General features: G+C 35.6%; 1 protein-coding gene across 1 annotated transcript; it reads left to right on the forward strand.

Annotated features, from left to right (window-relative positions):
* The first annotated feature begins 854 nt into the window (after positions 1-854).
* LOC104589601 (polypyrimidine tract-binding protein homolog 3-like) lies at positions 855-8807 on the forward strand. The gene is made up of 15 exons (XM_010247963.3): positions 855-1133; positions 1687-1755; positions 1892-1963; positions 2152-2228; positions 2391-2475; positions 5013-5145; positions 5461-5525; positions 5611-5660; positions 5782-5823; positions 5955-6006; positions 6131-6185; positions 6274-6287; positions 6809-6916; positions 6994-7137; positions 8087-8807. The coding sequence occupies exons 2-15, from the start codon at positions 1699-1701 to the stop codon at positions 8474-8476; spliced, it is 1344 nt and encodes a 447-aa protein (XP_010246265.1). The 5' UTR covers positions 855-1133; positions 1687-1698; the 3' UTR covers positions 8477-8807.
* Positions 8808-14598: the final 5791 nt, after the last annotated feature.

Genomic DNA, 14598 nt, shown 5'->3' on the forward strand with positions numbered 1-14598 from the left:
TGGGAGACATAGGTCTTGAAAAAAAAAAATACCCAAAATAATAAAATAATCACCCAATCAAACATCTTATATGAGCTCAAAGTTATGGCTCTACAACTTTACACATACTTTAAATGTGTAACCAGTGACCCAATGTCTAGATTGAATGGATTAATGGTTGAACCACCTAGATCAGACAATTTTATATCATATCAATGGTTTTTAACCAAAATCTAGATTTTAAGAGAACGAGACCTGAATCATACCCAAATGGTGATAAGAACAGTTGAACTGCCAGGTTAATGGTGGTTAAAAATCGCTGAAATCACCTGTTGTGTTCACTACTAGTGCCTCGTCACTTCACAATTTTGCGCAACTCTTCTATTCTCTCTAGAGATACGTGGGCCCATGTAAAGACTCAAGAGCAATGTTTTTAACCTTTCATTGATTTGGCTGGTCAAACCATCACTCGACCAGGATTCAAGGTCCAATTCAGTCAAGAACCAATTAACCCGATCGGTTCGATTGTTACACTCCAATGTTTGATTTGGATGATTTTTTTCTTTTCTTTTTTATTTTGAATAACTTGAGATCTATGCATCCCAAGGAGCTGTAGATGCCTTGTCTTGCTATTTTCTTAAAAAAAAAACTCTATTTTTGGCATCAAATTGCAATTAGTATTATTTTTTTATAAATAAAAAATATAAATTAAATATAAAAAATTATTTATTATAAAAATATATATTTATATATACATTAAATAATTACCGATACACTGCCTCTACCAACGTATTTGAACCTTTATATATATATATATATAAACGCATATTTAAGATACAATTTTTAGGTGGGACCTATCAATCAATCATAGCTTTAGACAATGTGAAAATAGAACCGGAAGTACGCTATCTTATCCTTGGGATTCCGCTCTCGTCTCGGCTCCCGAGTCCCGGAAACAAAATCCATTGCTAGGGCATCCATTTTCTATCTCCTTCTCTCCAACCTCCCTTTGGCAAATTTTCAACTCAGAAGGATTTCTGAAACCTAGGGCACACGACAACAGAGTATACGGGTTTATAGATCTCTATTGCTCTAATTTGTTACTCTCAGATCCGCCATTACCGACATCTTAATCTCGAAGCAACTCTCTCCAGGTAAGCTGCTAGCTACTTGTTTCTTTTACCTTCTCTGGTGACCTGGTTTTGGATCTTCACTGCGTTGCATGCTCAATTTCAAGTAAGTCAATGGTTTATATGGAGTGTGATTTGAAGATTTTGGGTCTTCAAAGTGGACTTTTTGATCATCATAAGGCTTGAGAACGATATTCAGGCTTATAATGGTGATAGGTTGTCAAAGAAAGGCCGTTCCTTTGTTTATCTTTAATTAATATTCGCTTCTGTTCGATATTGGGGTTGGTGGGTGGAGTACTGTTTTCTAAAAAGGACTTTGAGGGTGGAAACTATTTATGCAGTTGTTATTTGTAATTTGTGAACAATCCCTTTCCCCGTCCAATCTCATGTATTCGACTGTAGATGGAAGAAACTGAATGAGAAAGAAGTGATGGTACTGGAAAATGTACTTACTTTTCTTTCCAGGGAATCTGCTGCCTGAAATATGTTTTGGGTAGTGTTTTATCCTTACAAAATTGGAAAGCCCAAGAAGAAAATTTGAAGGCTCAGGATTCACCTAGTGTTGGGTCTGTTGCAGGGTTCTGCGAAGATGACAGAGCCTTCTAAAGTCATTCATATACGCAATGTGGGGCACGAAATATCTGAAGTAAATCCTCTCTCTCTCTCTCTCTCTCTCTCTCCTTCTGCTTCGTATGGAATGCTTACTTTCGGCTGCTTACTAACGATTTGCGTTGCACATTCTAATTGTAATTTTTCTTCCTTTCTCTTTTTTATTCCCCCAGAATGATCTCCTTCAGTTGGTCCAGCCTTTCGGTGTCGTCACTAAGCTAGTGATGCTACGTGCTAAAAACCAGGTTTTCCTTTCGCCGTCGTCACTAAGCTTGTATTTTCTAATAAAATACCTTGCTTATCAGAAAAAAAATTATATCTATAGGCTCCCTTTTCCTCTTTGGTCTTGGTAGCGAGTGCTAGATTTTCTGGACCACGCCCAACTACATGGTTGATTTGATTTATCTTTATTTTTCCATCTATGCTGTTATAGGCTCTTCTCCAGATGCATGATGTCGCCTCAGCTGTCAATGCATTGCAGTACTACACGAATATTCAACCAAGTGTCAGGTATTACTACTTTTAAAAGTCATTTGTTATTTTCCCTTTTAATGCAAATCTTTTGACAGCATTCCTGACAGTTTTTTTTTCTGTTGTAATTATTAGAATTGCCATTATTATTTCCTTATTATTTTTGGTTGAGATGTTGAATTCTGGAATTTGCCTTTTCAGGGGGAGGAATGTGTACATTCAATTCTCTTCACACCAGGAACTAACAACAATGGATCAGAATGCTCAAGGACGCAAAACCGACCAGGTTGGTTTGGCTGCATACGTGCTTCTGTTAGGTGGCTGCCATTTATTATAAAACCAGTGATGTGACATGTGATGAAACCTATGGAAGTGGTCTCTCTTGAGTTAAATTTTCTTGTACCTTTGGACTATATCATGTTGTGCTTATGTACTTAAAATAAGTAGCAACTCATTATCTGTTGAATATGCCTTAGAGGCTGTTTTAAAAGGAAAATGAAATTGAAGTGCTATGCATAGGGTATCTAATCAATTGCAAAATAACTATATTTTCTAATGTTCTCGTCAAGATTTTAAAATTTAACTTTAGGTTGAATCTTTGGTCTTCCACATATTTGAGACATGCATGCTATAGTAAACGAATGCAAAAACATTTCATTCTGTTTCTTTCCCATCTGCATCTTCAGTTGTGGATCTCTTAGTCTTATGCATGCATAGGTTATACAAAGGAAAGAAGTTTATTTATATGTTTTCTTTTGTTTAAATTCGTGGTTTGTGAGAGGGGATGGTGGTTCTTAGGAGGGGGAGGGGGATAGCTAGCTAATCACTTAAGTAATGAACTTGGGGCATTTAAGTGAATCTTCTAATTCGATTTTTGAGCTTAGATTTTCCTTTTTTTTCTCTTTAAAAGGGGTGGAAAACAATGATTATGGCAAAAGAAAGTGGTAGAATTATAACCAAAATTTTACATGCTGAGTTTCTGCCTATTTTACAATGAAACAGACAGAACCTTAACAGAAACTAAAAGTCACAAGCAAATCAACTTAACTTTTGAATGCAATTACTGAGTATTTGAAGGACTTCAGAAATTGTAATTATTTATCCATTCATGGTAGTTGCCATTTCGATGGAAAGTAATAGAGGGGCCAACAATGACAAGAAACAAAAGGTCGGTTTAAACCTAAGATGATGGTAAAGGAAGAGGATTGTAATAATTTGTGAAAGATGAGCAGATATGTTAATTAGCTTGATCATCTAATCAAAAGAAGGAATATTACTATATAGTTGGGCTTTGAAGGAAATATTAATATAAAAACAAGAAGGGAAATATCCATGGACATGCTAATAATGGCAAAGAGGCATTAGAGATAGTTGATTGTATGATGTGATCAATGTTTTTCAGGCACTATGTCTGGTGCCGCTTTTCTACACTATATGATCTTATTCTATATTATGCTTTGTTATTTTATATTATATTATAATATATCAATAATATCATAAATTTGGCTAGTGCCTAGCTTTGTTAGGTCTCCTAGGTGCATACCTGGTTGCCCAGGTGCTCTCCTTGAAGCTCTTATTTAAGTGCTTCCAGAAATTGTGTATATTTGAATTTTGAAAAATGGTAACAGCTAACTAAAGGGATTAGAAGTGACTTGCCTAAATATGTGCATCAGAATTTCCAAATTTTCATACATTCCAATTTCCAGGTTAACTCAATTCTAGATGGAGAATGGTGTTAAAGTCGTGTAGATGCAAAATATCCCCCCCAACTATACTCTGACTTTTTTTCAGTCAAGTTTTTCATTTCTGAGATCCTTTGTCTTTGACTGAGCCTCATACGAAGTAGTGGTACGGGTAGACTTAATAAACTAATGTTATTACACTAGCAAGAAGTGAATTATGAAAAGAATGGTGCTTTACTCCTGTTACTGATTTATTTCTGCAAGCCTATGCGAAAACTTAAGGTACTTAAACCACATTGAAAATGGTATTGAGTTTGTCCAATAATCATCAGTAGCACTAGAAAGAATACTGGACTCCCTACCTTAAGGTATCCATATAAGGTATTATTGATATATTTGTTTTGGATAGGTCCAGCTGTCCAGTGCACTGTTATGATGACAGAAAATTCTGATGCGGAGCAGGGCCCAGCTTTTCTTTGTAAGCGGGTTTATAGTGTGTATTATTATGTCTATGGTTATTTGTTTATCTCTGTACTATTGTAGCTGTAGCGTCCATTTATATTTAGAAAAAGTACTAGGATCCTTTTCTGTTTGATCAGTAATCAATGACTTTATTCCAAATAGCTGAAGCATAAAAAAAGTACATTCAGATTAAGTCTTCTCTGTGAAGGGGAAGATAAGAACACCCTTTGATGGGTATTTTAGCCATAGGAGGAATTGGGAGATCAGAGCTCTAATTGGTGCTACTCTACCTGGATATTGTGCTCATTCTCATAGAAGCCTTGGGTTGCATCTTTGTTGATGTCCATCTTGCTAGTCATTTTATCAAATGTATGTTGGATCCATTTGTTTGTTCATCATAAAAATTGAAAACGAGAACTTCTTAGCCATTGTTTGTATTGAGGATAGACTAATTCTTCATTCTAACACTAATGACTGAACTAGAGAGACCGATGGAAACTAGTTATGGGATTCATTTTTTTCTTTTCTTTAAATGTTTTAACTGTTTGTTTATGTGTTAACATGTGATGTCATGTTATCTCTTGTTTTTCAATATTCTTTGTCCTACTTTCCTCTTTATATTCTTCTCTATTCATTCTCTCTCCTGTCTCTATGCTGGTCTGCTGTTGGGCACTCTCAGGATACACAGCCCAATCGAATTCTCTTAGTTACAATCCATCATATGCTCTATCCTATAACAGTGGAAGTGCTGCATCAAGTGTTTTCTCCTCATGGATTTGTGGAGAAGATCGTCACATTTCAGAAGTCAGCTGGTTAGCTTCTTCAAGTCTTCTCTTCTCTCTCTTAAATTTCAACTCTGTTGACTTAGGAAGATTGGTTGGATGGACTTTGCATTGAAAAGGCCCTTAATGATTTTTTTCTTGGTGAATGTTGTTTCTAACATTTCTAATTTCTGACTAGGATATTTTTGTGCTCTAAAGATGGTCTTTCTTTTTCTCTTGAACTGTATCGGAAGATATTTAGATTGCTATCTTTCTAATTATGCTAGATTGCATGTATGTTTAGAAGAAACTGTACAAAAACTTATGCTTTTCTTCTCTGTTTTCCATTCTTTGCAAAATGCCTAGGTTTTCAAGCCCTTGTCCAGTATCAATCACGCCAGAATGCTGTTTCAGCAAGAAGTGCTCTTCAAGTATGTAAATCTTTACCCATTCAAATCTTAAACTGCTCACCAGTTGTTATAAGAAGATATTTAACTTCTTCCAACTTCTTTCCAGGGACGCAATATTTATGATGGTTGCTGTCAACTGGATATTCAGTTTTCAAAGTAGGTTTTGAAGACTTTTATAGCAGTCTCATGGTTTATTGGTGCATTTCTTTTTTCTTTTTGTTTGTTTTAGCTGCTGAGAATGAATCTCATTATCTGTTGCACCCTTTTTACAATCCAGCCTTAGTGAGCTACAAGTGAACTACAATAATGAGAGGTCAAGGTATGTATACAGTTCATACTTAGAGTCTTAGATTCATATGATATTAAATTGTGCTGCTTTAAAACCATCTTGTTTCTTTTTTTTTTTTGGTTATGTGACTGCTCCTAAATTAGTTTTCCATCCTCTTACAGGGATTTCACAAATCCATCTCTGCCATCAGAACAGAAGGGCAGATCTTCACAAGTATGTTTCTAAGTTATTAATTATATTACATTACATTGTATTTTGTTCTTATTAGTCTATTCTTATGGGAGTTTGCATGTTTGAATTCCACATTTAATGTCATTCTTTTCCACTTGTGCTACAGCCTGGGTATGGTGATGCAGGGGGTATGTATGCACTTCAACCTGGAGGCAGGACAGGTGCTAATTGTATTCCTCTACTGCATCTATTTGCCTTCTTTCACTTTCCTTTCTGATTTCTTACAAATGCATTCCTTCTTTGTTTCAGTTGCGTTTCCACAGGTGGGTGGTCCCCAGGTTATGTTTTGAGCTGTCAAGATGGTCTTATCCTGAGCTGTGGGTTTACTACCTGGTTGCTTGGTTTGGGAAACGCTTTCTTATGTCTGCACACACTACCTCTTTTTTTTTTTTTAATTTGCATGTCCTTTACATGTGATGGACTTGTGCTAAGCCAGAAAGTGGTCCTGATATTGATTTTAGTCTATCATATGTTATGGAGACTTATAAAACAAAATTAAGAAATTGGCAGTCTGAGAAATTCAACTGTTAAAGACACTTGAAATGGGTTGAGAATCTTGAGATTTTCTATGACTGCTATATGTGGAACCTACCAGATGGTAGGCCCTGATTGCTGTCTGTGCTCCAGGAGCACAGAGCACAGAGAACAGCAGAGGTAGTCAGTGAAGGCAAAGTGTTGACTCCATGGTTTAATTAGTTACATTATATTTTATTCTTGGTGGAAAATCATCTCAAATATGCATATTGAATTGGTTATTTATTTTCCTTGTGCTGTTTCATTCTAGATGGGGAATGCTGCAGCAATAGCAGCTGCATTTGGTGGAGGATTGCCTCCTGGGATAAGTGGCACTAATGACAGGTGCACTGTCCTGGTCTCTAACCTAAATCCTGATGTAAGTCATGCTATTATCTTTGTTTTGCTCTCCTTCTTTTGTCAGTTTGCATCACACTTTTTAACTTTTACTTTCAGAAAATTGATGAGGATAAACTTTTCAACCTATTCTCCATCTACGGGAACATTGTAAGGATCAAACTTCTTCGTAATAAACCAGATCATGCACTTGTTCAGATGGGAGACGGTTTCCAGGCTGAATTGGCTGTGCACTTTTTGAAGGTATGGCTTCATTCTGTCCTTTCTTTCTGTTTAATTATAATAATTTATACATGTTGCTATAGTGTTATTTGGATGTGTGATTGCATCTGCATGCGTCAAGTTGCCATTATCACTACATTTCGGATGCAAGATTCTGATGAAGCAGAAAATATGTTTCCTTTTTCTTCTTCAGCACCTTTGTATTTTTTGCAACACCATTTGTTATTTATGTTGGTCATCATCATCATCATCTAAGCCTTATGAGGTCAGCTATATGAATCTTGTTTTACCATTCATTTCTATTTATGTTGGTATAGGAAAAAGTATTGTTGGTTAACCAGATTTGTTCTGGACCTTAAACCACATGCAGGATGAGGGGCTATACTTTCTTCAATTTGTCCTAGCTAATAGTAGAGCTAGTTTTACATTCTTTCTTGTATTCTTTGATGCAGTGATTTTAAAATATTGGGCAGCATGTTGGTATAATATTGTTTAATGATCCTATACCCACTGATTGCCAGAAGCATTCTGGCCACTGGTTTCTGTGTTGATGGTTCGACCATCCTGTTTGAACAGACAGCCTGTTCCAAATGAAAAATTAAAAAAATAATTAAAACAATTAAAATAAAAAATGACCAAAAACCATTGAACGGGTCAACGGTTTAACTGCCTGGGTCAGCAGGTTGCTGACCAATTCAATGGTTTTTGGACAAGGAACGGGTTTGGGGGAAAACGGAACCGGTTACGTGAATGGTTCCCAGGCCGAACAGTCCGACCATCTGGGTCAACGGTGGTTCAAAAACACTGTTTCGTACTGATATCCAGTCACACTAACCGTAATTCTCCAAGAATTGATTTTTATAAATCATTAGTTTCTTCCCCTTTTTATGTATTCCAAGGGTCACTTGCCTGTTTTTCTATTGAATCTGATGGTCTTGATGGGTTCAAACTTAATTTTTCTGTGATATAGGGTGCTATGCTATTTGGGAAGCGATTAGAGGTGAACTTCTCTAAGCATCTGAACATTACAGCAGCACCAGACACACATGAGTACTTGAATTCAAACCTTAACCGCTTCAACCGCAATGCTGCAAAGAACTACCGCTACTGCTGCTCCCCAACCAAGATGATCCACCTGTCCACTCTTCCTCAGGACATCACAGAAGAGGAGATTATTACTCACCTGGAAGAGCATGGAACCATTGTCAATACTAAGCTCTTTGAGGTAAATGGGAAGAAACAGGCCCTTGTGTTGTTTGAGACGGAGGAGCAGGCCACTGAGGCTCTTGTGTGCAAGCATGCCAGCACCATTGATAGATCAGTTATCCGGATCTCCTTCTCCCAGCTGCAAACCATCTAAAAAGATTGACCTTGTAGCAAGGAAGATGAATGTTCACATGTATGGGAGGATATTTATGAGTGGGCAACAGGTCTTCTCTCTTTTCCTCAAATCTCAATGTGCTAACGGATGTGTTTACTTTTTTTTACATTGTCTATCTTCTGTTGCCTTAGACTTCTATTTTTAGGTTTTTCCAATGTCAGGAGACAGATTGTTGCCATAAATTAGAGGGCTATATAAGATGGATTGTGAAGAGAAGTGGCTTTGTGGGTTTCCATTTCTTTCTTTACTTGTAGTATATGCTTTTGGATACCAGATCAGTAGATCACGAGCCAAGCCTTTCATATTTTAATTACTCTTAAATTTCTTTTGGATTATTATTAGGGTAAATTGCAGATTAGCATCCTGTACTTTGGGGCTAGACTCACTTTAGTATTACGTCCAACTGCAGTATCTGAATTCCTGAAAACCGCCAGTTTAGTCCAAAATCTCAACAGATGTTAGCGAAAGGGCACACACCTTTTTGGGTGTCATCTAATTTTCTTTGTCAACTAATCATATTGAAGACCTTATCTTAACTTTAATCTTTCCCTAATACAAAGTCCCTCTTGATGATACTGCCGCTCATCCCGCTCATCTTTTTAGAATCTCATACCTAGAAAAAACCGGGAGATAGTTGACGGATAACAACATGAACGGGGAGAAGAGGGTAGTATTTAATGTACAAACCTCACCGCACATCTCTCTTTGCACGAGTTTCATAAGCGAAAGACTTCGCATTTCCTCTAATTGAATCTAAATAGCACTTTTTTCCCATTTCCACTAATTGAATTTAAATAGAATTTTTTTAGTTGTTGAATGTCATTAAACAAGATGGCTTCACCAATAGCTTATCCAAAACCAATTTTTTTCGAATTGCCATCGACTTCGATGGTTGGACCATTTAGGCAACCGGTTCCGTTTTACCCTTAACTTGGTCTTTGACAAAAAATTGTTGACTTAGCCAGTGACCTGTTGGATTGTATGATCAAATTTACCAATTTGTTTGACCTAAGGTTCAAAATATTGATACGCCCGATTCGATACTCCTTTTGGTGGTTTTTTTAATTTTTTTCACCAGCTGGTTCAGGAGAGCCGGTTTAGGTTTTTGCCACACCTTAAACTGGTCAGACCAATGATACACCCACTGTAGGGGTGTAGGAGTGTATTGGTGGGGTGCTGGAACGATACATGTCGATATTTTGACTTTTTTATTTTATTTTATTTTTTATTTTTTTAAGTTGGAATGGGTTGTCTATTCAAACAGGGATGGTCAAGTTGCTGACTGGAAAACTGGTGGCTAAAGTGGTTCTGATTCTAGGTCGTTTTTTAAAACCTTGTCCAAAACAGCCGTAACTTGCTATTTCTAAACTCTTTGCACCAAAATTGACATGACCTCATCAGGGGATGGGAATCAATGTTTTCAAAACCGGACTGTATCGGACAGTGGGACTGGAAAAACCGGTCCCGTTTTATGCCAAAACCGTAGTTTGGCCAAAAATTGTTAATTTGGTCAGCGAACCACTGACCTAGGCGGTTGAACCATCGAACCGTTCAACCTGGGAATGGTTTTTGGCCTTTTTTTTTAATTTAAATTTTGTTAATTTTTTGTCAGAGTGGGCTGTCTGTTCAGACCGAACAGTCAAACCGTTTAACCCAGGAACCGGACCTAGAATGGTTCCCTGTCCGGTCTGGTTTTAAAAACTTTAATGGGAATACAGCCATTATCTGTGATTTCTTTGTGGAATGAGGAAAGCTCACGAGCAACATTAGTAGGACTAACTTGTGAGCCATGGTCACCAAGAACCAACCTAGCTTCCTTATTCATCATCTTCGCACCAATAAACATCAGTTAAGTTGAGTTGCCACAATGTTCCATAGCACCTGTACCCCTATTGAACTGCGATTAAATTTTAGCAGATTCACCCATCGTTGATAATTATCTCCTCTGTGATCAAGTCGAGCCAACATATTGTTCTCCAGCTCGCTGCAATAGTCTTGAAGATTTGCAACCGCAACTTCTATACCTCTGCTTGCAGTTGCATTTCCCATCACTGATGGTACAGTAATGCCATGTCTTCGAATATCTTCCTCAGCAAATGCCCTTAGTTTTTCTGCAACTGAAGCAGTTTCAGCAACACGATTGTCGTCATAGAAAAGAGGTAAAATTTCCATCTGATCTCCCAGGCTGCCATTGAACTCCATCAAGTACTTTATGAGCTCTAATCCCCCCAAAAAAAGTACTTTATGAGCTCTATTATTTGACCAGCACTTTCTCTCTGAGAATCTGCACTCTGAAGATGATCTCCAATCTTTGCAGCAGTCTGTCCAACACTTGAGATGCAACAATCCAGCCTTGCAAAGCTATCCAATAGGCCATCCACACCTTTCTCCAACTCGGCAGGTGTCTTGCGGTGCTTGGAGTCTTGGACAAAAACCCTCTTTGAGATTGTTCAATCTAGCATCAATCTGCTGTCTCAGATCAACCAACTCCCTGCGAGAGAACTTTGAACATGGATAAGAGAGCATCCACTTCTGGAAATAGAGGAGTGGAGAGTCCTGAGCTGATTTTGCTGCAACGGATGGAGCCTGCAGATGCCATTGGGTAAAACATAAATTCCTCCAACACTGTTATGAACATCCGATAGCCAAAATTCATCCAAAACATATAACCTACCACAGTCTATTCCTCTCTATCCAACAGCATTCTCTCTTCTCACATGAAAACACCCAAACTTTTTTAAGGTTTTGAGAAAAGGGTAAAATGATCTCAAAATTACTAAAAGGGTAGTTTTGATATTTTAAAATATTTAAATTGCACATGTCTACAAATAATTGGCAGACTTTTAACGGATACTAAACTGATAGTTTTCGAGAGTTCAGATATACTAGCACGTTTGGAAATTCGGCTACTAAAATGAAACTAACCCCAAAATAGAGGATACTAATCTGTAATTTAAACTTATTATTATGTTTTTCTTTTGCTATACAGTCATGGGCATGTCCATGTGGGTTGAGCTACTACCCTTACCCATCATCCACTTAAAACTCCACAAGTGAGTTTTTAAAAACAAAAAACACAACTGGTTGGTTTGTTTTTAAGGGGGTGTTCAACAATATGGTTAGCATTGTTTTTAAAAACAAAAAAACAATCATGTTGTCCAACACCCCTTTAACTGGGTGCGTTGGGATCAGAAATTGTCACCCCACAGTGACCGAAGAGCTGCTTTAGTGTCTGTGTCTGTTGGACAAATTATTTTGTTTCACATCAGTTAAATGCAAGTGAGAAATTGGTGATTGTGAGCCACATGTATTTTATGGATGGTGTGGAGCAAAATCATTGACGATGATCCAGCCAGTAAAACAAAGTTATCAAATTTGGCAATATCTGTTATGTTGCTTTAGGTAAACGTTTTTTTCTGATCTTTGACTAGGATGGAGTAAGCCGTAAGAACGTTATTCTGTTTAGCATCCATTGGCACCAAAACTGTGTAAGGCCCATGATTTGGCTTTTGATGGAACCGTGATATGGCTAGTCATTCTTGCAAGATTAAAGCTAAAAATCATGGTTTTTAAAATCAGATCAGACCGGATCGGACAGTTGGACCCAAAAAACCAGGGTTCTGTTTTACCCCAAAACTGTTTTTTGACCAAAAATTGGTAATTCGGTTAGTGAATTGCTGACCCTGGTGGTCAACCTGTTGATCCGGATAATGTTTTTTTGCCGTTTTTTGTTTATTTTTTATTCTTTCTTTCAGAGCGGGCCATCTGTTCCGACAGAACAGTTGGACCATTCAACTTGGAAACCGGACCCAAAATGATTTCCTGTCCAGTCTGGTTTTAAAAACCATGTTAAAAATTGTCAATTTGACAAAATAAAACGATGGCTAGAGACAAAGAAGAAAGACAAAGTGACGAAATGGACTCAACCCCACTTTTTCTGAATAATTGGGAATTATACCAAATTGTGCAACACTGGAGTTTTATATATAGATATTAACAGAGGGAGTCATGCCATGCACGGATTTTGTTAAGAGAAAGTTAAACAATAGAAACACATAAGAATAGGCCATTGTTTTATATTTTAAATTTTTAAATGATTAATAACGATTTATATTTTATATATTTTAATAATTTTTTTGTAACACAAAAATGTTGTTCGTCAAACCGATGAAACTGAACAACCCAAACCAACTCAACTAGAGTTAGTTGGTTTTCTAGTATTTTCGGTCAACTACGGTGCAATAACTCCCCAACTGATCAGGTTGGGCTAATTTCGGTTTGGCCATTTGTAAATAAACCAAAATCGAACAGACCCAATAATCTTTAATATGGGGAAGTGGAAAAATTCCCATATTTCTTACTCTAAATATTTTATATTATAAATTAAAATTTTCAATGTATTTTTTAATAATAGTACTATATTATTTTTAAACATAAATTTAATTTTTAAGTTTAAATCTTTTGAACCAACCGGCTAAACTGAAAACCGACCATACAACCAAAGCTGGCCGGTTTTCACTAATGGTCGGTGGGTTCCAAGTGACCAATTCCCCAACCCAACCCGTGAACACTCTTAATTTCAACTAAATTAATAGTCTAATCTTCAATAAATAACAATAGTTTAATCTCCAATAATTATTGATAATTTATAGTGAGAATGCACAATTATTGGAAATAAATTTATAATGAAAATGCAATAAATACAATAATTACGAAATAAATATAATAAAATATTAAAAATTTTCACTATTTAAATTGTATTTATTTGAATAATTGAAAATTTTATAATTTAATTTTCTACTTAAATTACCAAATTCAGTAAATTTTAGTAAGAAATTTGAAAAAATATTAAAGATCATTAATATGAATAAAGTAATTTTCAAAAAAATTCTGTATTTATGAATAATTAGTTACTGAAAATGTTAGAATAAATTGATGGTTTAATTATTGCAATTGAAATAATTTTCTAAAAATAATTATTGTCAATTTTAGATAATAATAGTAAAACTTAATTAATTTCATATATAAATTAAAATTTAATATTAAAATATTGAAAATTTTCATTAATATCAGTAAATTACCGGTATCAACAATTTTATTAGTAATTGTTAGGAATGGCAACGCGGTGGGGAAGGGATGGGGATGAGCCTCTCCTCATCCCCGTCCCGCTGGGAAAAAATCATTCCCATCCTTGCCCCATTTGGGGTGGATCCCCACAGGGTCAAGGAAATGGGAAAAATTGCCATCCCTAGTAATTGTTACTTCTTTATGCCTTTTCAGTGTTTTTAATAGTTTCCAATTCATTTATAAAATCATTTTGCATTTTTGGTAATTTTCAGTATTGTTTCATTAATTTTCATCAACATTTGGGAAATTTATAGTAACTTTTTGCATTTCAGTAATTATTCAACAATTTTCAGTTATTTTTCAATAATTTTCACATGAAAAGTTAATCAAAATTTTTAATAATTCCCAGTTTATCAATAATTACTGAAAATTAATTAAAACTACTTTTCAGTATTTTTTTCATTAATTCCATTTTTCAGAATTAATTTGAAATTAATGTTTATTTTCATAATTATTGTGGATTTCCATATTTTTTTAATTAAGCTTCAACAATTTTATTATTCCTTCATTAATTTTTAGCAAAAATAATACTGAATTTATTAACCATATATATTAATCAGTAATTAATTTATGGAATACTAAATTAATATTAATTATTAAATAATAAATAGTAATTAATAATTATAATCATTAATTATCAATTATAATAATAGTTATTAATATTTAAGTAATCAATAAACTGAATTGATTTAATTAATAAACATTAATTACAAATTATTAATAGTGATTATTAATTAACATGGTGTTTGGAAGTGTGGGTGCTTTTTGGGACCGATTTTCAAGAAAAAATGCCTATGCTTCCAAGACCCGTTTTTCACAAAAAAATGCTTCTGTCACCTAGGCAATGAGCAACAATATGTTGTTTGGTATGGTGATTTTCATCACCATTTTTCATGTATGCACAGATAGGTAAGCACCATATAGTATACATATCAGTCAACCGTTGGGGGAAACGGTTTATCGATGCATGCCCG

This window comes from Nelumbo nucifera, chromosome 1, assembly GCF_055504915.1.
Source record: "Nelumbo nucifera cultivar China Antique chromosome 1, China Antique-T2T, whole genome shotgun sequence".
Lineage (NCBI taxonomy): Eukaryota > Viridiplantae > Streptophyta > Magnoliopsida > Proteales > Nelumbonaceae > Nelumbo > Nelumbo nucifera.